Source organism: Oryctolagus cuniculus, chromosome 1 (genome assembly GCF_964237555.1).
Source record: "Oryctolagus cuniculus chromosome 1, mOryCun1.1, whole genome shotgun sequence".
Lineage (NCBI taxonomy): Eukaryota > Metazoa > Chordata > Mammalia > Lagomorpha > Leporidae > Oryctolagus > Oryctolagus cuniculus.
Window position 1 is genome coordinate 160,924,518 of NC_091432.1, and position 26,326 is coordinate 160,950,843.

Consider the following 26,326-nt stretch of genomic DNA (forward strand, 5'->3'; position numbering starts at 1 on the left):
AACTCCTGGCTTCAGCCTGGCCCAGGTGTGGCCATTGTGGGTACTGGAGGAGTGAACCAATGGGTGAGATCTCTCTCTCTCTCTCTCTCTCTCTCTCTCTTTCTCTCTCACAAATAAATAAATTTTTAAAATTTTTCTATAAATGGACGAGAAAATTTCAGTAGTAAATCAGGTAGTTCACAAAGAAATGCAATGGCAAATAAACCTATGAAAAAGAGGCTACCTTATTATTTGTCAGGAAAACTCAAGTTAAAACATCACCTGCGCCCCCCCCCCCCCAATACAGTGATAGCATCTGTGGAGGGAGCTCCGTTCCTCGGCCTCGTGATTCCTGGGGAAGCCCTCTGGCCTCTCCCCCACTGCCCTCATTCCCTCCCCTCCAGCAGCAGAGTGTGGGTAGGGAATGGGGGAAAGAGGCTGAGCACCTTGGATGGTGCAATCTGAATCTTCCTTCCCATCAGAAAATGTGCTCATTGCCATTGTGCCCATAGCCAGAGGGCTCCCCCAGGGGGGCCCTGCACCAGTGAGGGACACCTGCGGTTGACAAGTGTCCCAGTGATAGGACATTTGTATCTGCATCCGGCTATGCAGAGGTGGAGTGCCAGCAAGACGATGTGGCTGCCAATCTAAAGAGACATCCTGAAATGCAGCTTGTCAGTGGTGCCCTTACATCCCATGTGCAGTTGCTATTATGTCTCATTAGTCCAGAATTTGGGAGAGGAAGGAAGGGATGTGTATGAGGGGTCTTCAAAAAGTTCATTGAAAATGCATTCTTGTTTTAAAACTATACACACATTTGATTTTTTGGGGCACCAAAATAAACTTTTTAAAAAGATTTATTTATTATTTGAAAGGCAGAGTTACAGAGAGAAGGAGAGAGAGTGATCTGGTGGTTCACTCCTCAAATGGACCACAACAACTAGAGCTGGTTCAAGGTGAAGCCATGGGCCAGGAGCTTCTTCCAAGTCTCCCACATAGGTGATAGGGGCCCGAGCACTTGGGCCACCTTCTTCTGCTTTCCCAGGCTCATTAGCAGGGCGCTGGATGGGAAGTGGAGCATCCGGGATGTGAACCAGCACCTGTATGGGGTGCCTACATTGTAGGGGGTGGCTTAACCCACTGCATCCTAACACCAACACCTAAACTTATCTTTTAATTCCATTTTCCCATTGATTTTTTTGAAGCTTCTTCATACTACTTCCTTCCAAGGGAGAAAAAAAACATATCCACAGCTATAAGGAGTTGAAAGAGGATTACTGGGGCCAATGCTGTCACGTAGCAGGTAGAGCTGCCACCTGCAGTGCCAGCATCCCCTATGGGTGCCGGTTCAAGTCCTGGCTGCTCACTTGTGATCCAGATCTCTGTTATGGCCTGAGAAAGTAATATAAGATGCCCCAAGTCCTTGGGCCCCTGCACTCACGTGGGAGGCCCAGAGAAATCTCCTGGTTTTGGATCAGCGCAGCTCCAGCCATTGCGGCCAACTGGGGAGTGAACCAGCAAAAGGAAGACCTCTCTCTCTCTCTCTCTCTGCCTCTCCTCTCTCTGTGTAACTCTGACTTTCAAATAAATAAATAAATCTTAAAAAAAAGGAAAAGAAAGGGAATTACTAAGATTCACTTAGTGAGGGACTCTTTACTTAGTATGGAAAATCAGTAGGTCATTAGCAGGAAGCTGGGTTGAAAGTGGGGCAGCCAGGACATATGGACTGCTGGCATTACAGGCTGTGGCTTTACCCACTATGCCACAACACTGGACCCACAACAGTGTTTTGTTGTTGTTGTTGTTATTTGTGACATTTTTTAGATTTTATTTATTCATTTGAGAGACAGAGCTACAGAGAGAGGGAGACACACAGAGAGAGAGAGAGAGAGAGAGAGAGAGAGAGAGAGATCTTCCATGTGCTGGTTCACTCCCCAAATGGCCACAATGACCAGAGATTAGCTGATCCGAAGCCGGGAGCCAGGAGCTTCTTCCAGGTCTCCCATGTGGGCACAGGGGCCCAAGCACATGGGCCATCTTCCACTGCTTTCCCAGGCCATTAGCAGAGACCTGGACCAGCAAAGCGGCAGCTGGGACACAAACTGGTGCCCATATGGGATGCTGACACTGCAGGCAGAGGTTTAGCCCACTACACCACAGCACTGGCCCCCACAACAGTGTTCTTAATGCCATGTAATTCAAACCTTAAAAATGGTGAAGGGTGAAGGTGTTTGGCCCAGCAGTTAAGACACCAGTTGAAAGGCCCTTGTCCTGTTGCGGAGTGCCTGGGCCCAAGCCCTGGTTCTGGCTCCCAGCCCCAGCCTTTGATCAGCGCACACCCTGGGGGGTAGTAGTGATGGCTTCAGTGATAGGGTGCCTGCACCCATGCAGGTGAGCAGAACTGATTTCTCAGCTCCTGTTTCCAGCCTGACCCAGCCTCTATTGTGGGCATCTGGGGAGTGAACCTGTGGATAGGAACTCTCTGTCTCTGTCTCCCTTTCTCTCAAATAAATAACGAATAAGTGGTTAAGGTGATAAATTTTGTTATCTATAGTTTTCCACAATGGAACATATGCAGTAGTTCATGTGAAATTGTTATATTTCTGAATTTGCTTGAATATAATCCAAGAGGAGGGTGCAGATGGGTAAGGAGCCAGATGAGTCAAGACTGGCCTTCATCTCACCTTATTAGGAGAATAATTACAGTATTCTACCCAGTTTTTCATATGTGTGAAATTTTCCAGAATCAAAAATTGTTGTTTTTTGATTTGTTCTATTTTCAGTGAGCAATCTCACTTTTAAAAATTTATTCCATACAAATAACAGTGTCCACCCATAAGAATATATGTACCTATAAGAATGTTTATTGGCGCTCTATATAGGAGAATATGGAAACAACCTAAGGATCACTAAAAGGGAATGTTGTCTAAACAATAGTACATTATGACACTACTAACCAGAACAAATTAGAGGAAACAATCATACATTTACATCATCAAGGAAAATGCATAGTATCTACCTAGTCCATATTATTTAGTGTTAACAGACAACAAAAATCACCATATTTGTGGGGGGAAGTAACAGCATGAAAGACACCAAGATAAATAGAAAACTTCACTCAGAGGAAGCAAAGACAAACCAGGAAACATCAAACAAATGCTCTCATTAGAATGTTCAGAGAGCTCCAAAAATGCATACCACCCATAAAACCTGTGCTATGAAAACAGACCACAGAGAAAGAACTCTTGGAGATTAAATACAAGTTTGCTAACAATTCAGTAGAAGGCCTTAGAAAAAATACAAAAAACACAACCAGATGAGGAAGTGTAAGAGGTCACAGGGCAAAAAGAGAAAGAGACGGCAACAGAGTTGAGAAGCAGGGGTCAGTCTGGGAGCCCCACCTTCAGCCAGTAGACGCGCAAAGCAAAACCAAAGGGAGCAGGAGGAGGGAGGAAATTATCAAAGAGATAATAGAACATTCCCCGAAGCTGGAGAACGGCACAGCTGCTCAGACCGAGATGTTCTGACGAGTGCAGAAGACAGTAACTGATGCCCACACCAACCCCATGAAATTTCCAAGCAGTGAGGATGAAGCGTGCACACGTGTGTGTGTGTGTGTGTGTGTGGAAGAAAAACTGCCAAGGGACATGAGCTAGGCCAGTGTCAGACTTCTTGTCGGCACCACTGGATGCTGGAAACTTACCATGCAGGGCTGGCCCTCAGCCCGGCAGCAGGATCGTCATGGGGGAGGGGGTTATACGAAGTTAGAATCTCAGGCCTTACCCCAAACCCACCCCCACAGGATCTGCATTTTAACAAGATCCCCAGGTGACTCCGATGCACAGAAAGAGGCTAGAACCCCATGGAGTGTTAACTTCAGGGGATGAGAAAAAAATATGAACTTGAAATTCTAAGCCCAGTGATTAATTGGATCTAGGGGCATAATCAAAGCACTTTAAGGATTCAAGGACTCAAAATGTTTATAGGAAGTTTTTGAGGACGTACTTTAGAAAAAAAATTTAAAAAGCAAACAAGAAATAGTCAAGGGATCCGGGAGGCAGTGTGTCAGGAGTCCAATTAAAGGGAAATTCATCACGATAGCCGAGAAGCTGGTTAGGGCGCAGCTGGTCCATACTGGGTAAACAGCACGCAGAGTCCCCCAGAAAGAGAGCTACTGAGAAAGGGGATGTCTGCTTCCCGCTCAGTTACAGGGAGACAATGGAAGACTTGAAGTCACGGTGAAGCGAAGTTCTCTTTTGGAGACAAGATGAAAGAAAGTCAATGAGATTAAAAATAAAAAATGTGCTGGGTAATTATGGCCCAAATATTAAGTGAACTGCATGCAATACAGCATGTCTTAAGGCAAGCAGTGAAATGTTAGGGTGAAAAATTTTATGTGGCCTTGGGGCTAGGGAGCTTTGTCTTTGACTAACCCAGGATTCATGATATTGGATTTATGAAAACAAAAATGTGACCATAGCATCCCCTTGGCATACTGTGAACATTATTTATATGGTCATAATAAAGTGCTGGCTTTTTACTGCTTTTCATTATTTCAAGTCGGCCTATGAATAGAGTATACAAGAGATGATCACAGTTACAGATCATAAAATTAATGCTATATTGGCAAATATAAAAAGTAGAATTGTGGTTGACAGCAGGTGGGAGATAGAAGGGAAAGATAAAATGGAAAGTCAGGATGATGTGTCATTTATAAAAAAGAAGTCAAAATCCTAATTATAAAGATAGTAGTTAGAATTATAAATGTAGAACAATAAAAATCTAATTATAAAGCATTCCAGAGCAGAAAGAAATAGAGAGATTAAGTAAGCTAAATCTTCACCCCTCATAGCAGGAAGTCAACAGATATTGCCTAGATTAAAACAATAAATTCTGATCTATTCTGTAGAGATGCAGGGGGAACCCCTGGGCGAACTAGAGGAAGCCCACCCAGAAAAGCAGAAACGGTGAAAAGAGGATAGATATTTCATGATACTTGTGATTTTTTTAAAGATTTGTTTATTTATTTGAAAAGCAGGGTTATAGAGAGAGACAGCCATCCTCCATCCGCTGGTTCACTCCCTAAATAGATGCAATGGCCAAGGCTGAGCCAGGCTGAAGCAAGGAACCAGGGGTCTCATCCAGGTCTCCCACATGGGTGCAGAGACCCAAGTACTTGGGCTGTCTTCTGTTACTTTCCCTGGCACATTAGCAGAGAGCTGGACAGAAGTGGAGCAACCCTAACCTGAACTGGCCCTGCAATGGGATGCAGCGCTGCAGGCGGCAGCTTTACCTGCTATGCCACAACGCTGGCCCCATGATTCTTTGTAAAGTTTAAAATTTTTAGCTTGAAAGCTTAAGTTAATGACTTGTTTCCAGGCCCCACTAAAATGTCCCTGTGCATTGATTGATTAGAAAAACATAAACTCCAAAATTTTATTTTAAGTTGATTTCCTAACAGTGGCACTCCAGGGCAGGCCATTTCTGTCCAGGAGGAGAAGACCCTTCCTCCCTCTGCATTTAGCCAGCAGAGAGGGAAAGCAAGTGAATACCTGGTCCAGAAAGGACATCCTCACCTCCACTCTCATTGCTTTGAAGGGAACTAGTCCTGGCTCTACCCAGACACAAGAAGAGCTTGGAAAGGTAGTTCCTAGTAAAAGTTCCACATTATGGAGCATTGAAGTCAGTCCTTTTTCTATTGTCATAATAGGATAACTGAGGCCTTGTCATTTACCAAAATAATAGAGGCTTAGTTAGCAAATGGAAGTCCAAACACATGGCACCAGCACCTTGTGGTGGCCTTGCTGCTGAAGTTTAACATAGCAGAGGGCATCAACGGTGAGCAAGTGCATGTGCAAGACAGAAAAACCTGGCCGAACTCATTCTTTTTTCAGGAGCCCACTCCCAAGATAACTCATCCACTCCCAGGCTCAGGACCTTCGTCCAGTTGTTAGGGTAATGCCCTTGTAATCTAACCAGCTGTTAATGGTCCCACCTCTCTATCCTGTGACAACGACCTTTCATCGGGAGTTTTGGAAGGGACGTGCAACCCGCAGCATGGAGGGTGAGCTCCAAGTTTCCGTGGATAGCAAACCCTTTCTGCCACACCCTGCAGGTCCCCTTACCCCCGCCTCACAAAGGACACACATATGCTGAACTCTGATCCTTTGTGGGTAGACAGGTTGGTGGGTCAATCAGATTTGCTTTGACTTGTTTGTGTATGTTTAGTTCCATCGCCTTCTCTGATATCATTTAACGAAGCATAGGGTGGCATGTCCTCTTTGTAAATGAACACGTTGGCACATTGGAAGGGGAAATGAAAGGAAACCTTGAAGCTCTCCAGAGCCGGCTTCATTTGCACATGTGTGGCTCTGGATGAGCTGTGTACCCTCTACTCTATAGCTCCCTTACCTGTGAAAGAAGGGACTTGCTGGACTTGGCCAATCCTTTTAGTTCTAAAATTTGATTACTTTCTAATTAGTCATGCACTGTATAACCAGTGTAGGTCAATGACAGATTGCCTAATGATGGTGAGCCCTAGACTGTGTCCCCTGGTGCATGGTAGCCGTCTCCTCAAATACTCGGGCCCCTGCCTCACATGTGGGAGACCCAGATGGAGTTCTAGGCCCCAGGTTTCAGTCTGGCCCAGTCCTGGCTGTTATAGCCATTTGAGGAGTGAGCCGGTAGATTCTTTCCACCCCCCACCCCCACAGTCATTTTTCCTTTCAAATTAAGAAATAAATCCTTTTTATAGAGAACACATATAATTTTCATTTATATTTTATAATTACTCTATTTTATTATTAGCTATTGTGACTAATCTCTTACTGTGCCCAATTTATAAGTTAAACTTTACCACATATATGTATGAGAAAATAGAGTATAGACAGAGGCCAGCACTCTGTGGCTTCAGGCCTTCCCTGGAGGATCTTGGAACACATTCCTCAGATAACTGGGACCCCCACATTACTTGGGCACCCTTGTGATGTTACTTTAACTTCATGGATCAGGGAGTTCTTTCTACATTTGCCCGGGGAGAGTGCCCTTTCTGTGTTTTATAGAATTCCATCCTAGGGACAAACCCTAATAGATTTTACCACTTTCCTAATGATGACTTTTCATAGTTTCCCATCAAAACAGCCTCATATTTCAGCCATTTCACACACATGTGAGCAAGCCTAGTTGTAGATTCCTCTAAACAGTAATTTTGACGGATACTTTGAGGTTGCCCTTCATTCACCCATTTTATAGATGAGGAAAGGTTGTAAGAATTAATGGTTGTGAATGAGAGGCTTTGAACAGTCTGCCTGCTTGGAGGTTTGACTTCCCCAGGTTGGACATGGATGGGTGCGAGGAACGCCAGGCCAGAGAGTGCGGTGTTGTGAGCTGAAGCAGGCAGCCGTGAGATGGGCAAGCAGAACTGCTTAACTCACTGAAGCATGAACGGAAATAATGAGGTTGCAGTGTGCTGGGAAGTCACAGCGACAGATGCCAGCCTGACGCTCTCTGCCAATGGCTGAGCAGGCACAGCGTGGGCCAGAAACCCAGAGAGCCGGGACCAGCTCGGCAGGCGGCTGCAGCCACAGCAGTGAAGCACACACAACACAGGGTGGTCTTTGAGTCAGGTGGTCAGGAAGAGACCCTCGTGCCAGACAGGCCACCCTGCCACCCACACTTTAAAACTGGGGCAGCGATAAGAGAATGGCAGAGTTTGAATGGCCAGAATGGCCAATCCATACAATTTTTAAGCTTGAGTGATGGGCAGTTTTGTTAAAGTGGAGCTGCTTGCTGTATATTTTAGATAATGGAATATATATATTTACATATATATACACATTTATATTACACATATTATACTATATATATATATATATATTCTCTGGTATTATATATATAGGATGGTGCTTGAAATAATCGTGGAAAATGGAATTGAAAAGTAAGTTTATTTTGGCCGGCGCCGCGGCTCACTAGGCTAATCCTCCGCCTTGCGGCGCCGGCACACCGGGTTCTAGTCCCAGTCGGGGCGCCGGATTCTGTCCTGGTTGCCCCTCTTCCAGGCCAGCTCTCTGCTGTGGCCTGGGAGTGCAGTGGAGGATGGCCCTAGTGCTTGGGCCCTGCACCCCATGGGAGACCAGGATAAGTACCTGGCTCCTGCCATAGGATCAGCGCAGTGCGCCGGCCGCAGCAGCCATTGGAGGGTGAACCATCGGCAAAGGAAGAACTTTCTCTCTGTCTCTCTCTCTCACTGTCCACTCTGCCTGTCAAAAAAATAATAATAATAATAATAAAAGTAAGTTTATCTTGATGCAAAACATTTTTGAAATCCCTGCTTAGTTTTTCCAGAACATGCATTTTCCATGACCACTCATATGTATGATTTTGAAAATTACTTTTTAGAGCAGTTTTAGGTTCATAGAAAAATTTAACATAAGTGCAGGGATTTTTCACCTACCTTCGGCTCTCCTCCACACACACATACACACCCTCCTCCATTATCAACATCCACACCAGAGTGATGACAGACACATCACTTCCACCCTGAAGCCCGTAGTTTGCATGAGGCCTCATTCCTGGCAGTGTATCTTCCGTGAGTTGTTGAGAATACTTGTTATTCTTTCCTTTTTTTTTTTTTTTTTTTTTGACAGGCAGAGTGGACAGTGAGAGAGAGAGACAGAGAGAAAGGTCTTCCTTTGCCGTTGGTTCACCCCCCAGTGGCCGGCACACGGCGCTGATCCGAAGCCAGGAGCCAGGTGCTTCCTCCTGGTCTCCCATGCGGGTGCAGGGCCCAAGCACCTGGGCCATCCTCCACTGCACTCCCAGGCCACAGCAGAGAGCTGGCCTGGAAGAGGGGCAACTGGGACAGAATCCGACGCCCCAACCGGGACTAGAACCCAGGTGTACCGGTGCTGCAGGCAGAGGATTAGCCTATTGAGCTGCGGCACTGGCCACTTGTTATTCTTGTTAGTGCTTCTTTAACTCATTTACTTCTTGCAATAACCCTGTGAAGTGGGTGCTGTTATTACTCCCAGTTAGAGAAAAGGAAGCTAAGGCACAGTAAAATCAAGTGACTTGCCTGAGGTCACATAGTTACCAAGTGCTGGAAGGCAGATTTGGACCTGGGCAGTCTGACTCAACACATGTTCTTTTTCTTATTATTGAATGCTTTTCATTTATTGAAGACAGACAGACGGGGAACTTCTCCCCAGTGGTTCACTCCCCAGGTGCCCACATGCTACACATATTTTGCTCTTGGGGAGCTGTGAAGCTGAACTGCTAGGGAGGGAACAGTCTGAATTCAGCAGTTTTAGATCATCCAGTGTAAACTGCATGGCAGACTGGAGGCTGGGCCTGGGCTGGGGCCACAACCAGGAACACAGTCCATGTCTTCCATTTTGGGGGCAGGAACCGAGGTACTTGAGCCATCACCGCTGCCTCCCAGGGTCTGCATTAGCAGGAAGCTGAGTCCGGAATTGGAGCCAGGAACCAAACCCAGGTGCTCCACTGTGGGACCCCTGCTAGATTAACCGCCCTTCCCCAACAGTGTGCATCCTTAACCACTAGGCTATCCTGCCTCTGACTTCACTGTCCATCTCTAGGCTTCTCTGTCCCCTTCCCAGCCCTCCTCCAGGTGAGAGAAAATAATTGTCTCTGTTCTTACCTCCCCTGGCTTTCCCTGAGCCTCAGTGCCTGTTGGGAGAACCTTTGAGCAACTCCTCCGGCTCCTTTCAGCAGTGGGGCCCTGAGGGCTGAAGGGCAGGAGTCGCAGGGCCCTGTGGCCGTGTGCCTGGTGGCTATCTGTGAAGGACATGGAAGGAGAAAGGAAGGGCAAGGCCAGCAGGGGCGGAGAGGGGAGAGGAGCAGGAGTCCGAAGAGACCTGATTCGGAGGACAGAAGTGTAGTTTGGGGGAGGGAAGTAGTCTTTGGTAAAGTGATGACCAAGCAGTACTGGAGTTGGTTCTGGGTCACAACAACATTAGTTACTTATTGGTTGACTGGTTACTCATCATCACCTTTTTTTTTCAGATTGAAGGTTTTTTTTTTTTTTAATTTTATCTTCCAAATATAAAGGCAAACATGTAGTATTTGTCTTTCTGTATGTGGCTTATTTCACTCCACATGATGTCCTCCAGTTTCATCCATTTTGCTCCAAATGAGATGATTTCATTCTTTTTAACAGCTGAATAGTATTCCATTGTGTATCAGTAGCACATTTTCTTTAACCATTTATCCGTTGATGGACACCTTGGTTGGTTCGATGTATCAGCCGTTGTGAACAGTGCTGCTGTAAACTTGGTGCAGCAGTATCTCTGACACAATGAGTTCATGTCTTTTGGATATATATCCAGTAGTGGTATTTATGGATCCTATGGCAAGTCGATTGTTAGTTTTTAGTTTTAAAGAAACCTCCACACTGTTTTCCAAAGTGGCTTCACTAATTTACATTCCCACCAACAGCATATGTGAGTTCCCCCATCTTCACACCCTTGCCAGTATTTGTTACTCTCTATCTTTTAGATAACAGCCATTCTCACAGGGTGAGTTGTTATCTTATTGTGATTTGATTTGCATTTCCCTGAAGGCTAGTGAAATTGAGCATCTTTTCATAGACTTGTTGGTCATTTGTATTTTTTTGAGAACTGTCTGTTCAGTGCCTTTGCCCATTCCTAACTGGATTGTTTGGCTTTTTGGTTGTTGAATTTGAGTTGCTGATATGTCCTGGATATTAATCCTCTGTCAGAGAAATAGCTTGCAAATATTTTTTCCCATTCTGTCACAAGTCTCTTCACTCTATTGATTGTTCCCTTTACTGTGCAGAAGGTTTTGAGTGTTATTTAGTTCCACTTGTCTAGTTTTGCTTTTGAACTCAGATCGCTGGATTCAGAGTCCAGAGCGCTCACCATTACACCATGGAACCTGGCTAGTTTTGCTTTTGTTGCCTGTACTTTTGAGGTCCAGATTAACAAAGGAAAAAAGAGAAAAAAAACTCAAATAAATAAAATTAGAGATGAAAAGGAGGCATTACAACCAATACCACAGAAATTCAAGGGATCACAAGAAGCTATGTTAACAGAATGGAAAATCTCTAAGAAATGAGTAAATTCCTAGACATAAACTACCAAGATTAAATCAAGAAGATATAGAAAATAGATACAGACTCATAACATATTTAGAGAATTAGAAAATCAGCCCTAAAGTTCTTAGGGAATCACAAAAGACCCAGAACAGCCAAAATGATGCTAAGAAGGAAAAAAAAAATCAAGGAGGAAGCATCACAATAACTGATGTCAAGGCATACTGCAAAGCTATAGTAATTAAAACAGTATGGTACTGCCATAAAAACCATCACATATATCAGTGGGATAGACTAAGAGCCCAGAAATTAATGCACGTACATACAGCCAGCTGATGTTTTTAAAGGTGTCAGGAAGAGCCACTGGAGAAAGGATAGTCTTTTCAATAAATGACACTAGCAAAGCTGGCTGTATCTATATAGAAAAATGAAATTGAATCCTTAACTCACAACATACACAAAAATAAACTCAAGATGGATCAAAAACCTAATTTAAGGCCTGAAGCTGAAATCACTAGAGGAAATAATCTCCTTTTATTTAGAAAGGAAAATTCTGATCATTGAAGACTCTTGTTTGTGGAACAGGGTGGTGGAATACACTTTTGGAATGGCTTAAACATAGTGTGATTATCCTGCAAAACAAAAGATGAGAGTTCGGGGGAGCCAGCAGGAAGGTCTAGAATGGCACTGCCCAATACAGTAGCCTCTGGCCACTTGTGGAGATCAAATGCTTGAAATGGGACTAAGCTTAAAGGAGATATGCAATCAGTATTAAATATATATTGCATTTCAATGGCTTTGTAGGAAAAAATGTAGACTGAATCAATAATAATTTTTATATTGAGCATATGTATAAATGACAATATTTTTGATAAGCTAAATAAAATATATTATCAAAATTTCCTTTTTTAAACCTTTTTCAATGGGACTACTGGACAATTTTACATTACGTGTGTGGCTCACGATGTATTTTTTCTAGACTGTGAAGATCTAGAAGGAAAGGTGATGAGCCACGAAGACTCAGGACTGTGTAGGGGAAGCTCCTGAGATAAGCTTTGGGGTCCTCTCTGGCTGGTGGCTCGGGAAAATGTAACCAGTGAAGAGTAAGAGATGTTATATGTGATGTACCCATTTACCTCAGTTTTCTCTAGAAAATCTGCAATGAAACCTACCCTCTTTTTTGATAAAGCAAATTTAAAAAGTTTCCTTTGGAAACTCATGTCTTCCCTAGAGGTGGCTAAAAGGCTGTGCATCCTAGAAAATCACATTTGGATTTCACTGGTCTCCCCTTGTTTGAGGCCTAAATGAAACTAGTGACCAAGAGCAAAGGGGTAACTGGCTGCAAGCACCCTACCTCTTCACATTCCAGTCCACATGGCCAACGAATTTTCATGTCTCCAGAACATCTGTGAGTCATTTTTAAGGAAAGTCATTTTTGCCTTTTCCCACAGGGTTTCTTTCCCTGTTAATTTTTTTGCTAACATGATTGAACTGAGAGTTGATTGTCTTGAGAGGTTTTGAATCAGTATGGGGATTTCTGGTGCCTCAAATTCAGATTCAAGTCATCACCATCATTGCTGCCTAATGGTTGCTTAGAGGACTTCGTTCTTAGGGAGATGTGAAGTTGAATTGTTAGGGAGTGACTGGTTTTGGGTACAGCTGTTTTTAATCATCTAATGTAGCCCTTGTGTAGCAGATTTGAGATATTTCTGAAGAAAAATAAAAGTTTGAGGATTATGGTCAGCATGCCCTGCACTGCTTTCCTTTCAGGTAAATAAACAAAAGCTTGGAAACAAGAATTTCCTTGGAAGTTTTGTGATCAGGATTGTGGCTGATAATCTGTTATAAATTTGGGGAAGGAAAATACTAGAGAAAACATGAGGGAATAGAGAGGAATGTGTTAACTGACTTTCTAATGAGCCAAATCATTTGTAAAAATAACAGTAGCTGTAAATTTGAAGTCATGTGGTCTCAAAGGAAAGACCGCATTTTAAAGAATGACTATTCATTGCTCCTTAGCCTGATGCTCCTGTTTCCATCTCCTTTTGCAGTATGAATTAATAAGCTTCTGAAAACTAATATAGCTGAACTGATTTTTAAAGACCCTCTGTGTGTGTGTGTGGGTGTGGGTGGGTGTGGCTTTCTGAAGGTTAGGCATATCAGAAAATGGTCCAGATTGATTGTAACTGTTGATTTAATATCACTGACCTGAGTATAATGTAGCAACAGAGATAATAAATGTCACAGGGAAGAGGGTAGAAAGGAAGTTGTTTGGGGCATAAAAAAAAGAGGGCTGCAACAGAGAAAAAAATACCAAGTTTATGTAGACCTCAATAAATTATGGATTATGTTTGATTTTATACCAGAGGCATTTCACAAAAACTCAGACTTTAATCTACTTTGATTTCTTGAGGATACCCCTTGAGTTTTCTTATAATTTTCCAAGATTTCCCCTCTGAGTTCTTCTGATTGCCTCAAGCTTATTTCACGTATTTTATTGGAATGAGAATGATAAATGAGTGATTTGATTGTTAAAGTGCTAGACAAGAACCAGACAACAAGGAAATCTGCATACATGCAGAAATTTCTGTGTAATCAAAGACTGGGCTGTTATCAGAGCTTCATAGTTGGCACGACTGAATTAATCCAAGTGGATGAATTAATTTTCCTGCCTGGTTAGCATTAGCTGCAGATTCCAAGGTGGAGTGAAAGTAATGAACCTGACTTTGCAGTAATCACACAGGAGTGCATTCATCCAATTGGCCTCTCTCCCACTGTTTCCTCTGTGAGGATAAAGGCTCAAGTTAAACACGTGGCCACTGATCAAAACAGTTTTTAAAACCATCCTTTGGAGTTAACTTCAGAGCTGAACCAGGGTCTTTCTGAATAATCATGGTTTGCACATCTTCATCCGCTAGGAATAGATTTGATATTTGGAGAACATCAAAAAGTATTCACAGCCAGCTCGAGTAAATAAGGTGGTGGATAAATCTGGATGATAGCCTTTGAGGTGAAAAAAAATCCGATAGGACTACATATGGCTATAGAATATTGAAAACGATTTGCTGGTACCTTCAAAGCCTTTACATTAACTTTGAAATCAATTCCAATACAGGAGCGCCCAACGTGTTTAGAGCAAAAGCAGTGCCCTTGGAACATGTGAGGCGGAGCTGCCAAGGTGGCTGTTCTAAAAGGGATTACACCAATTTCGATGTTTGTTTAAAAAAATCAATGGCATTACTTGATGGGCTCAGTGTAATGTAATGAGAAGAACATGAACAGTGAGAGCCAGGGAGCCCTACCTCCACCTCTTTCAGCTCCAAGTGACCTTGGACAAGTTATTTAAGCTGTCTAAGCCTCTGCTTCATAATCAGCACATGGAGATAATAATTCCCACTGGGACTGTCATGAGGCTTGGAAATATAGTATCTCAGGCGCCACATAGCTTGGCCCATCCATAGTTCAAGGTTTGCGATTACTCTTTGATGGATTTACTTTTATCCAGCCTTGTTTCAGAATTGATTAAAAGTAGCTTACCTACTTATTTTCTACCCCTACATGGCTTTATTTAGGAAATGGTAATATTAATAAATGTACCACCATGTGCTCAAGCAATTTATATTTTTAATTTTTCTCACTTTTTAAAAATTGCATATTTATCTGTTAAATCCCAAGTATGGCACATGTTAAATAGCATTTGTAATGCATCAGATCCTAAGACCTTTATATATATTAACCAATATCATCCTTAGAATAAACCAGTGGTACAGATACTCTTATAAGCCCCATTTTAATGTTTTTGATTTTGTTTTCATCTACTTGAAAGGCAAAGAGAGGACAGAAAGAGACAGAGAGATTGTGCATCCAGTGATTCATTCCCCAAATGCCTACAACAGCCACAGCTGGGCCAGTCTGAAGCCAGAAGCCCAGAACTCCATCCAAGTCTCCCATGAGGGTGACAGGGGCTCAAACCCTTGAGCCATCATCTGCTGCCTCCCAGGATGCATTAGCAAGAAGCTGGATCTGAAGCAGAGTAGCAAGGCCCAAACAGGTGATCTGAGGAATGCAGGTATCCCAAATGGTGTCTCAACCCACCACACCACAACATTAAAAATGATAAAAATGGGATATTTTCTGAGGTTACCCAAAATCAAAAGGCTGGTAATTGATAAAGCCAGGATTCAAATCAGGTATTTTGTCCCTTTAGCCACTACAATACCTCACTAAGTGGAGTGGTTGCTAAGATGATACATAAAGGTAAAGATATTTGAAAAATAGTAAGCATCATTCATAGTCAACACCTGTAAATAAGGTAATGGTGACCTTGTGAGGTTAAAATCAAATATAACTAAGTGGAATATTGAGGACAACTTCAAATGCCATAGACTTCAAATTCCATAAACTAGCTTGGAAAGCTGTTCCAAAAAAGGAGTGGCCAACGTCTCCGAGCAGAAGCAGCCCTCTTGAGACTTGTAGGGATACTATTTGCTAAGGACTCATAACGAGGATCAGGCCCACCAGCCTGGGCTGGGCACAAGCTAGAAGGCAAGTTCAGTTGCCTCTGTAGGTGAAGTGTGGTCCACCAGGCAGTCCACCATTTCTAAGGGATGTGGCAGCTGTCACCAAATGGACACCTGACAAGCTATTGGCATTAGTCATCTAAGAAATGGAATATCTGGGGTGAAGAGGCAGCTAGTGCTGGGACAGTCTATCCACAGGGGAAACACTCAATTCACTAGGTGGAAGACCAGGGGCTAGGCACTCATCCTAGGGTAAGGGACGAAGCTAAGATGAAAATTATGATTGGAAAGAGTATGGGAACAGGATGAGCCTGTAGGTGATGGAATAGGCCAGTGGGAGAGGGTCAGGTTGCCTCTGCCAAAGGAAAGGGATAGGTACAGAGACTGAGACACAGGCAGGCGGGCAGCTGTGGGGCTTCTTTTGTCCTGGAAGCTTCCTGTGTGGATTTCTTGGGTCGGGTCCCCACATGCATGCATCCTCAGGTGAGGTGGTACGGCGGGGCTGGGACACAGTGGCGCCTGGCACAAGATTTCCCATCCAGGTGCCACCTTCATGTTTTTCACTAGAGTTGTGCTACTTATTGTTTCACAGTTGTCTTTAAATGGGCTCATTATTGAATTTTTGGGAGTCATCTATAAATCTAAGTGTCACTTTGTTATCAGTTGGGTCCCAGTCGGAAATACACGGGGTATTCAAATTACTTAACATACAGACAGGCAAAGAGTTTGGTAGAGGAACTACTTGCCAAGGCCGACATAGGACCCCATTACCCTACAGCCAACAAGCCTGAAGAGAATGGGAGATGGCCATCATGTGATGTCAACATGGCTGTGTCTCCAGACCAAAGATGTCCTTAGCCCTAGGTGACCTTGTAGGGAGGGAGCTGGGGGTGGGGGACAACCCTAATATTAGTTTCCTCCCTCTCTCTGATATTTCACCAAAGTTCCACACTGGCCAAACCCAGACAGAAGCCAGAGGACCAGCTGTTGATGTGGTTCCAAGAGGCCAGCCTTGCAGGCACAGAGCAGGCAAAAGGGTGCTTGGGGGATCTGGAGGGGGACTGAAGATGTGCAGTCACACCTACGAGGGACAAGGTCAAGAACACAGCCCTGCAGTCTGGCCACAGCGACCTTGCTGTAGATGGAATCTAACCATCCAGCAAGGCTTCTGGGTTCCAGGTGTTTGCCTTGTCCTGAAGTCACCGCTAGCACTGCCTGCCAAGCCGGGCTGCGAAGATTCAAGCACATGGAGATCAGGGAGGCAAGAGATCTGTGTCAGGAGATTTCTGACCATGTGAGTCTATACAAAGTGGAAATGATTTTAGGAAGGAGAAATGTGTTTTGTATGCATCTTGGCTCCCATTATCCCTCAATTTAACTTCCAGATGAATCGAAGGAGATTAAGCTTTAATGGACTCCAGGGTTCATTCTGTCTTCTCTATGTTACTCTTTTAAAAAGATGTGTTGTTTTAAAGAGCTGATGATTCCAGTGGAGTTCTTTGATGTCTTTGGATTCCCTAGTAAATGTTTCACAATTGATCTAATCCATGGTAGGGAAAGCATTTTATAGAGTTGAGAAGATAGATAAGACTACTGGGATATCCTTATTATCTCATCCTTTTAGAAAATTAGAACGGTTAATCACCAGGGTGGGTGTGTGTCCACAGCATCCGGGAGATAATCCTGTTTGGCAACCACAGTTGTTTGTTACTGCGGACACTGACACACTGCCGGCATCTCTGGGACATAGGCTTCCCCTGACTTGGTGGAGTAGTAGGTGCGCAGGTGTATCAGGACAGGCTCAGTCCCCACAAGTGGGGCTTCCAACCACAACAGGGAAGGCGGGTAGCACTCATTAGGGTCACAGGAGGTAACTGTGCATTTTAAATTTATACAAATGTAAAAACTTTTATATAAATGGGCTTCTGCTTGGTTTTCAGGGCAAGGGAAGCTGAGACAGTCTGTTTGCCTTCTTTTCCCACTTCCCTCACTCTACCTTCCTGTGTGTTCCCTGCACCTGCATTACTAGCACTCACCCCAACACAAGCCCCCCACCCCCAGCATCCTCTGGATTAGCAACCCAGTAAGATTCCTTTTATTCTTTTTTCTATTGCATTTCATCTTCAGTCAGACCCTTCTTCTAAAATTGCTTCTGAATATGTTCAAATGGATAGGGTACTGGAAATCCTCTCTATTCATCCAAAATCAACATTGGTCTCAGAAAACATTGAGTTATCTGGATTCACCTGCTGAGTCATGAAATGTTCTAAGTGGTACACTTAGTAAAAGTGGAGTTCCCTCCCTTTATTCACCTTTTCCAACCAGGCTATGGAACATTCCAGAACTAGGGGCCCGAGAGTCACCTATACCTCACTGTAAGCAGCCTGGACACCCGCACTCCGGCAGCCAGGATGCCCTTCTTCATGCTCTGAGAGCACTGCCGAGGGTCTCTCGCTTGTGTCTTCAGGTCAGCCAGTATTCTTGTAGATGGGGAGAGATTTACTCAGTCAGCTGCTCCTCCTCCCTTTGCCCCTGCCCTGCCGCTAGAGGCACATGGTCATAAGCAGGAACACTGATTGTGTGGTGGCATCCCCCCCCCCGCCCCCAGGCCTCAGGGACCAGGATGCTTATGAGCTCATGAATCCACACCCATTCAGAATACAAGCATTGTGTGCAATTCAAACTATGATGTCATTTTAACTCTAGATTCCTTTATATCTTGACCATATTGCTATTTTGCACTTATCACCAGATATTATCATTACTGAATGCATCTTCCCTTGAAGACTCTGTGCTTTAGAAACTTTTGAAATCCCTTTTGCCTACACAGTGCCTGATACATGCCCAATAAATGCCAATCGGATCAACCACCCCCAACTCTAGAAGGCTGAACCACTAGCATTTGGGGAGTACTGTCAACATCAGAAGATAAGGGAGGCTGCATAGGTGGATGAGAACAGCAAAGATTCACGGTGTAAAGAAGAATTGAGTTCTCCTAAGGTGATCACGCTGAAGTCTAGAAGACCCTAACTACTGGCTGAGAGCACACAGGGAATGAAGGTTTTCTTGTGTTTCTTTAATCACTAAAAATTCCTCAACTACCTATTGTGTATCCTCTGTGCTTGGCACTGAGGAATAAAAGACAAATGATGAGACCTTCCTCTTCTCCCCTGAGCTTTATGAAGAATGATTACTCACAATGACAGATGCTGTAATAAATAGACACATACATGCACTCAGGCCTCATCACGCCTCTGCCTGAACTCCCCAGTAGTACAGCACTGCCCTTGAGGTAAAATCCACACCTGATGTGCCAGCCCCCGCCTGATTCAGCCCTTCCCATCTCTCCATCCTCATCTCCCATCACACTGTCCCCTACTCGCTCCACACCTGCCTACAAACATTTCTGTCCCTCAATAGCAGGTCCCTTGTCGCCTCAAGGCCCTTGCCCTCTCCTCTTTACAAGGCTGCCGCTTTCTTGATGGTCCAGACCTCAGCTCACGTGTGTCCTCCTATGCCAGTATCCGCGTGGCACACTCTCTGCATCTGTGCCATCACCCCTGTTGTATTTGCTTCGTTGAATGTTTCACTGTGAAGTTATCCTGTTGACTTCTTTCTGTAATTATTGTTCGTTCCCCTCTCCTTTCCCCATGCATGAGAACAGTGGGCTTCCTAAGAGCAAGGAAGCCTCCCTGGCCCTGGCCACTGCTCAGCCCTGGGACGCCATCTGGACATGACAGGCACCAAACAGATACTTGAGTATGGAGTTGCTCTGGGGAATACAAGGAAGATTCAGCAGGAAGAGGAATAGGTGAAAAATAGCCCAAGAATGGGAGCATCTTGGGAGTTAGTGCCAGGACTTGGGGCTGTTGGATCAGACGGTGTAGCATGAAGTGTGGAGATGCAGCTGGAGGGCTAACGCAGCCCACAGGCTTGTTTTACCCGGAACAGGACTCATGACACCAGACCCTAGAACTAGAGAGCAGGGATCAAACACCAGCACCATCCCTTGCCGGGTGTGCTACCTGGGCAATCCCCCAAGCTCCCAGGCCTCTGTCTCCTCATTTGCAAAAGAGCCAATACTGACCACACTCTCTTCTTGGGCTCAAGTGAGGATTGAGTGAGTTGTTATGTGAAACATGCCTCATTGAGCCTGGCTCATAGTTAGCTAAGCATTTGCACCATGCACTAGAGGGGAATCACTGCAGGGTCAGAAGCGTAGGGTTATGGGATTCAGATTTGTATTTTAGAAAGACCATCAGGCTGGCAGGTGGAGGGTGCAGGGGGCTGAGAAATCTCGGAGTCCAGGAAACAACCGGTAGCTAACACCAAGACAAGGCAACAGTGTTATGATGATCTGAGAGTCGTTAAAGCAATAGTCTCAGCCATTAGCTTGGGGTAGGAGGTGTAGGCTGGAGACAATCCAGTGCGTGGCTGATGGTGACAGTGACCTTTGCAGGAGATATGAAGGGTGGGGGATAGGTTGGGGAGCCAGAGTATGGAGGGAGGGTGGGGAGCTGGAGCTGGTGAGTTTGAGTGCTGCGGGGACTCCAGGTGGAGCTGCCTGTTGGGAAAATGCTCCATCTTCCCAGATGGCAAAGAGGCTAACGTATTTAACAACCATACCTGCAAGTACTCAGTGCTTAATATTATTTGTAAATTTTGCTTTTAAAGCAAATATTATGAATAACATCTCTGTTCATATCAGGTTTTTTTTTAAAGACTCCTGTAAGTGAAATTACTGGGGCAAAATGTATGTTAGCTTCTGCAGACTTTAATTCATCTTGCTAAAGTGCTTTCAAAAAAGGTTGTACCAATACATATTCCCATAGTAACCTGGCATTCTTGAAAACGACATCAGTGTTTTTTTTTTAAAATACAGTCTTTAAATAGGACAGGGGTTGGGGCATAGTCCTCGTGTGTGCCAGCGATGGGCCTGACCGCCAACTTCAGCCCCTTCCTTGGAAGTTACCAGCTTGTCCTAGGGAAATACCTCCCATCAATGTGTCGTGGACATATTGCAGTACCACAGTCCAACCATGTTCTTGAAAGCATGGTGGTGAGCAAGACAAACCACCTATGCATAAATCCTCCCCTGAGGCCTGGGGGCGGGAGGCATGAGGGGAACATACTAAGTGAACAGAAAGCTCCATTGTACCAAAGCTGCCGTGTTTAACAGTATTTTCCCACAGGAGCTTTCTTTACCATGATGTACATGTTCGTGCATGGACATTCCATTGCTTTTGAGTCAATAAGTTACAAGAAAGCCCCATTCACTGGGCAGATATGGTTTTAATCCAAAGAAAACCCACACTTCTTTTTAATACACGCCGCAGTATACTTGGTCAGAGAGAGAGGCCATTTTCACTGAGAGCATTGGTTGGGTCAGTTCCTCCCACGGTCACTGTGAATTGTTGGCCATTCAGGCACTTTTGTGTGGTTGTCACTGCATTTCTCACACTGAGCTCACACAGCGAAGACACCTCAGGGTTGCAGTGCCAGACAAGTGCAGGGTGGGATTGAATCTGTCTCTGTGAAACCTTGTGCTATGTGCCCTCCAGACTTAGATGGGCACATTAAGGAGCCATGTACCTTAAATGAGGCGCTTATCTGTTGTTTCTAGAAAGTTCTTCTAAAGGAAATTTGGGTAGAATTGCCCACGATATTTGTGTTTTGCATAATCCACTGGAAGTGACTTAACCAGAGGGCCCTCAGCTGCACCACGTACCTTTTCTGTTCAAGGTCTCAAAGGTCCTTGCTTTAGGAAACCTCCCTTACACAGACAGCAGAAGCACTGTTCTCAGGGGTTGACGGGAGGAAACCACAATGTTTGGAAAGAACCTGGGTCTGATTTGTATGAAGCCAGACAAAGCCAGACTCTCATCTCTAGGGAAGCAGTAGGAATGTTTGTCTAGTAAACCATGCTTATCTTCTAATTAGGGTCCATCAGGGGATGGGGGAGACATGGTCCTTCTCCTGCAGGTGGCGCTTGTCACTCCAAAGTGGCAGCATCCTTTATGACTGGGATGGCCTAAGCACTAGCAGAGCTCGCTGAGGTTGTGGTGGGCACTTGAGTGGACTCTGGTTCACCCCAATGGCAGAGAGTCAGCCAGAGGCCCCTGGCCCTTCCACACTTGTCTGCAGCTGCTTTCAAGAGTTTACTTCCCATCCACCCATCTAGGTGTAACAGGGGCTCTCCCAAAGTGAAAACGGCAGACACACATTGTAGCATGCACTGCAGATGTCTCTAAATCACAGGGCTCCTGCCTGTTCTGATTCTTTACATCCTTGCTGTCTGTTCATGATACACAGATGAGGCCAGAAGACGAATTAGTGATAAGACAGGAAACCAAATCTCTCTACACATTTCTCTGGAAATAAGTAAAGCAATTTTTTAATAGCCATATTTTCCAGTTTCAACTATAATAGCAACTCACAGATTTTTAAATCCAGAGTCTATGGGGAAGTGAGTCTTAGCAGCCAGCAGGGCACTGTTTCTTTAAGAGTATTTTCCACAACACTGATGACTGGGAAACCATGCCCTGGTCAAAATGTTTAAGAAACCCTGCTTCCTACATTCCCCATCCTTTGAATATTCAACATGAAAAGTCACCTGTGGCCCGGCATTTGCCAACCTTTCTTGACTATGTGGGGTCCTTTGTTCCCTGTGTCAGAGCTGTAACATGCACGCAGGAAACAGGTTCAGTCTCAGTCTCATCAAGGAGGCCGAGAAAAATGAAGCCACGCGCCCGAGGCGGCAGAGCCAGCAACGACAAAGCCGTCCTGGGAGCCCACTGGGGACCCAGCGCCGCCTCCAGGGGGTACTGGTGCGGACAGCAGGGGCTTGCAAAAGCTTTCAAGAACATTTTTGTTTCTCTGAAATTTATTTAAAGAATTCTTTCTAGAATGCTCCTAGGATCCCAGGTCAACTTAGAGTAAATTACCCCTCCGCAGCCAGAACAAGAGTGAATCGGCCCGCTCGGTTTAGTAGTACTCCGTATTCGTATTCATATGCATCAGCCAGGGACCCCGAGTAGTGTGCCTAATGCAGAAAGAAATTCTCAAGAGGCTCTCCGTCGGGGGGGCGGGGACAGGGGGAGGCAGAAAGCCAATAAGCAATTAAACAAGTTGATATGTAATTACAAATTATGACACACGCTACAAAGAGAATGAGCTACGAATGGTCGGATTGAGCTTAAATTTGCAATCATTTTTTAATTGACCCAGATGCAGAAAGGATCTGTAGCAGCTGTTTTTATGGTTATCTTGGTATTCAGCTCAGCACTAGCGTCTGAGCCACGTAACACAGCTTCTCCTCATCTTGTTTTCCCAGCCCAGCGGAGCAAAATGAGAACGCAGTGAGCCGGCCCAGCCTCTCTCCCAGCCGTCCCCGACGCCCACCATGAACCACTTGGAGGGCTCCACGGAGGTGGAGGTGACCGACGAGGCGGCAGGCGGGGAGGTGAACGAGTCGGTGGAGGCCGACCTGGAGCGCCCCGAGGTGGAGGAGGAGCAGCAGCAGGCGCTGCAGCAGCCGCAGCCACACTATGCGGGCCGCCACCCGCGCGGGCGTGCCATCGTCCAGGACCCCCGCGCCCAGCTCGGGCAGCAGCAGCAGGAGGAGGAGGAGCGCGGGGACTGCCTGGCGCGCTCCGCCAGCACCGAGAGTGGCTTCCACAACCACACGGACACGGCCGAGGGCGACGTGATCGCCGCGGCCCGCGACGGCTACGACGCCGAGGACGAGAGCGCCTACGCCGTGCAGTACCGGCCAGAGGCCGAGGAGTACACGGAGCAGGCCGAGGCCGAGCACGCCGAGGCCACGCACCGCCGGGCGCTGCCCAACCACCTGCACTTCCACTCGCTGGAGCACGAGGAGGCCATGAACGCCGCCTACTCGGGCTACGTCTACACGCACCGGCTCTTCCACCGCGGCGAGGACGAGCCCTACGCTGAGCCCTACGCCGACTATGGCGGCCTCCAGGAGCACGTGTACGAGGAGATCGGGGACGCGCCCGAGCTGGACGCGCGCGACGGGCTGCGGCTCTACGAGCAGGAGCGCGACGAGGCGGCCGCCTACCGTCAGGAGGCCCTGGGCGCGCGGCTGCACCACTACGACGAGCGCTCCGATGGCGAGTCCGACAGCCCCGAGAAGGAGGCCGAGTTCGCGCCCTACCCGCGCATGGACAGCTACGAGCAGGAGGAGGACATCGACCAGATCGTGGCCGAGGTCAAGCAGAGCATGAGCTCGCAGAGCCTCGACAAGGCTGCCGAGGACATGCCCGAGGCCGAGCAGGACCTGGAGCGCGCCCCCACCCCGGGCGGGGGCCGCCCCGACAGCCCCGGGCTGCAGACGCCGGCAGGGCAGCAGCGGGCGGCGGGGCCGACGGGCGGCGAGGCCGGGCAGCGGTACAGCAAGGAGAAGAGGGACGCCATCTCGCTGGCCATCAAGGATATCAAGGAGGCCATCGAGGAGGTGAAAACCAGGACCATCCGTTCGCCTTACACCCCCGACGAGCCCAAAGAGCCCATCTGGGTCATGCGCCAGGACATTAGCCCCACCAGGGACTGTGACGACCAGAGGCCCGTGGACGGAGACGTAAGTCTGGGCGGGCGCGCTGGCTGGCTCGGCTCCACTGCGGCGGGGAGGGGGCGAGACGGCTGCTCTGCAGCCTTGTGTGTCACTGGGAGGTGACTTTGTGGGATACATGGTCTGGAGGGGCGTGAAGAATTTTCGGCGTCCGTAAGCCTCAAGCAGCGTGCACCCATAGTGGAGCGCTGTAATCCAGTGTCCCCCATGGGTCCTGCAGGTTTGTTGAGAGATTACTGGGTGCTGTATCCCCAGCGACCCAGAATTTGCCTTTCTGATGCCAACTTGAAAAAAAGACAGTCAGTCCATACTAAGTAAGGAGATTCTATTGGAAAGGGTTTTTGCAAAGCGGAGAAAGTATTGATCCACGAAGGAGAGCTTGCAATAGGAGAGCTCTGGCTTTCAGATCTGCCAGGGTCTTTAGGGTTAGGCAGGAAGGGGTTTCTCTCTTACAGACAGTAAGCAGGGCTGGAAAGATGGGAAAAGGTGGCTCCAACTCGTTGTACCTCGTAGTACCGCAGAGGATTTGAAGCTGAGACAGCCGGTCTCCGGCGGGGCTGTGTGCTGGCTGCAGTTTCCGCACCTGGGCCAAAGAGGGAAGCTGAACCACACTGGGGCTAACAAGCCTGTTGTGATTAATCAGCAGCGCCGCTGATCAGGTGGGATGCAGAGAATGGGTCGGAGGCTCCGTGTCTGCCCCAGAGCCAGGTGAAGCGGGCCGACTGGGAGGAGCCTTTTCTAAATCCTGTGCCCAAGGCTGGGCGGTGTCTCAGTCTTTGCTGTTTTCCAGGATGGCAGGGCTGGGGGAGCTGACTGCTGTGGCTACACATTCCCAGGGGAGCTGCTGGCAACTCGCTGCTCTAACGCAGTCCCTTAGAGATGGGGGTGGGTGGCATGGCCTCTGGAACCATCTCCCAGAAGGGTTCCTGCAGTTTTATTCGTACATCCGGTGGGCTTCGGAATTTTTCCTTCAGGGAGTACTAGCACAACCTTCCCTCTTCAGAAAAAAAATACATATGTTTTCAGTTGTAAACTGAGGAGCTACCCTGAGCTGTGGCTTTATCCGTTGGCATTTTGTTCCATTATTGAAATACCTAAGACATTAGGTAACATGGCAAGCTTGGGTGTCCCAGCCTATTCCCAGTAAATCAAGAAGGCTAACCTTGGCCCCTACTTCCTAGCCATAAAGACTTTCTCCCCATTCCGATTCTCTTGAGTACTTTTTAAGCACTTGCATTTAAATACGGAGCTTGGGTTAAGAGAAGAGTCCAGAGGTTAAAGTCTGTGTCTTTGAATTTTGCATTTTATGATTGCACCGGGCTCTTTTTCCAGTGTACCACTACGCTAAGCTCTTCGTTGATTTGATTACGTGCAAAGGGCTGTGCGGGTCAGAGCGGTGGCGTGCATCTCTTGTTTTATTAACCACCCGTGTTTGCTGGTAGCCTGTTCAATTGCTAGCACTTTCAGAAGATTGGAAACAGGATGGGAAGGAATTGCCTCCTTCCCAGCCAGGGGTGGCATCAGGTCAGTTAATTCAGATGGGCCTTGTATCTCTGTTTTCAGAGCTTCTGAGTCAGTTCAAAACAGGTGCACTCACAGGTGGACTTCTCTTTGACCTCCAGCTGTCTCCAGGTTCCTCCCTGTTTGGGGGTAGTGATGGGGGTGGGAGGAGGGTTACAGCAAGCAAGCGTAAGTGGAAAGGGAGCTGCCGTGAGACCAGCCGCACATCTTTTTAGAACCTTGGAAAGCCATCAGAGAAAAAGCTGCAGGAGCTGTTGGTCCAGGGACGCATCAGCCTCTTCCTCCAGCTTTCTTAGCCGCTCCGGCTCCGTGAAATTTCAGACCTGCAGCTTCCCGAGGAGCTCACAGCACAGCCAGCGGTAGGGGCCCTGTGCGTATGTATTTGGATCAGAACAAGGTAACCCTGTGCCATGATGTTTCATTCAAAAGGTGGAATGATTACAGAAGTTGCAGTCATGCGTTTAAAGTCAGATTCAGCTTGATGCAAGACAGTTAGTGAGCAGAACTTAAGGGCCATGAATAGTTAATTCAAAGCAAATCCAAAAACCTATGCTGTAAGAATCCTCCCATCCATTTGCAAGCCGTTGGAGTGTGTAGGATCTATTGCGTTCTGCAGTGCTGTATTTATGGGGACGCCATCATTTG

At 46.4% G+C, this 26,326-nt stretch overlaps 1 protein-coding gene across 5 annotated transcripts in view; it reads left to right on the plus strand.

The window, feature by feature from the left end:
• APBA1 (amyloid beta precursor protein binding family A member 1) overlaps positions 1 to 26,326 on the plus strand; it is a 212,973-nt gene that overhangs the window by 122,375 nt on the left and 64,272 nt on the right. For 4 of the 5 annotated variants that reach the window (XM_051846441.2, XM_051846428.2, XM_051846433.2 and 1 more), the window contains exon 2: positions 22,904 to 24,169. In XM_051846441.2, the coding sequence (XP_051702401.2) occupies positions 22,973 to 24,169 (1,197 nt within the window). In that variant the 5' untranslated portion in view covers positions 22,904 to 22,972. Of the gene's footprint in view, positions 1 to 18,585; positions 18,863 to 22,903; positions 24,170 to 26,326 lie in introns of those variants that run through there. The other variant, XM_051846437.2, reaches the window with a different exon arrangement.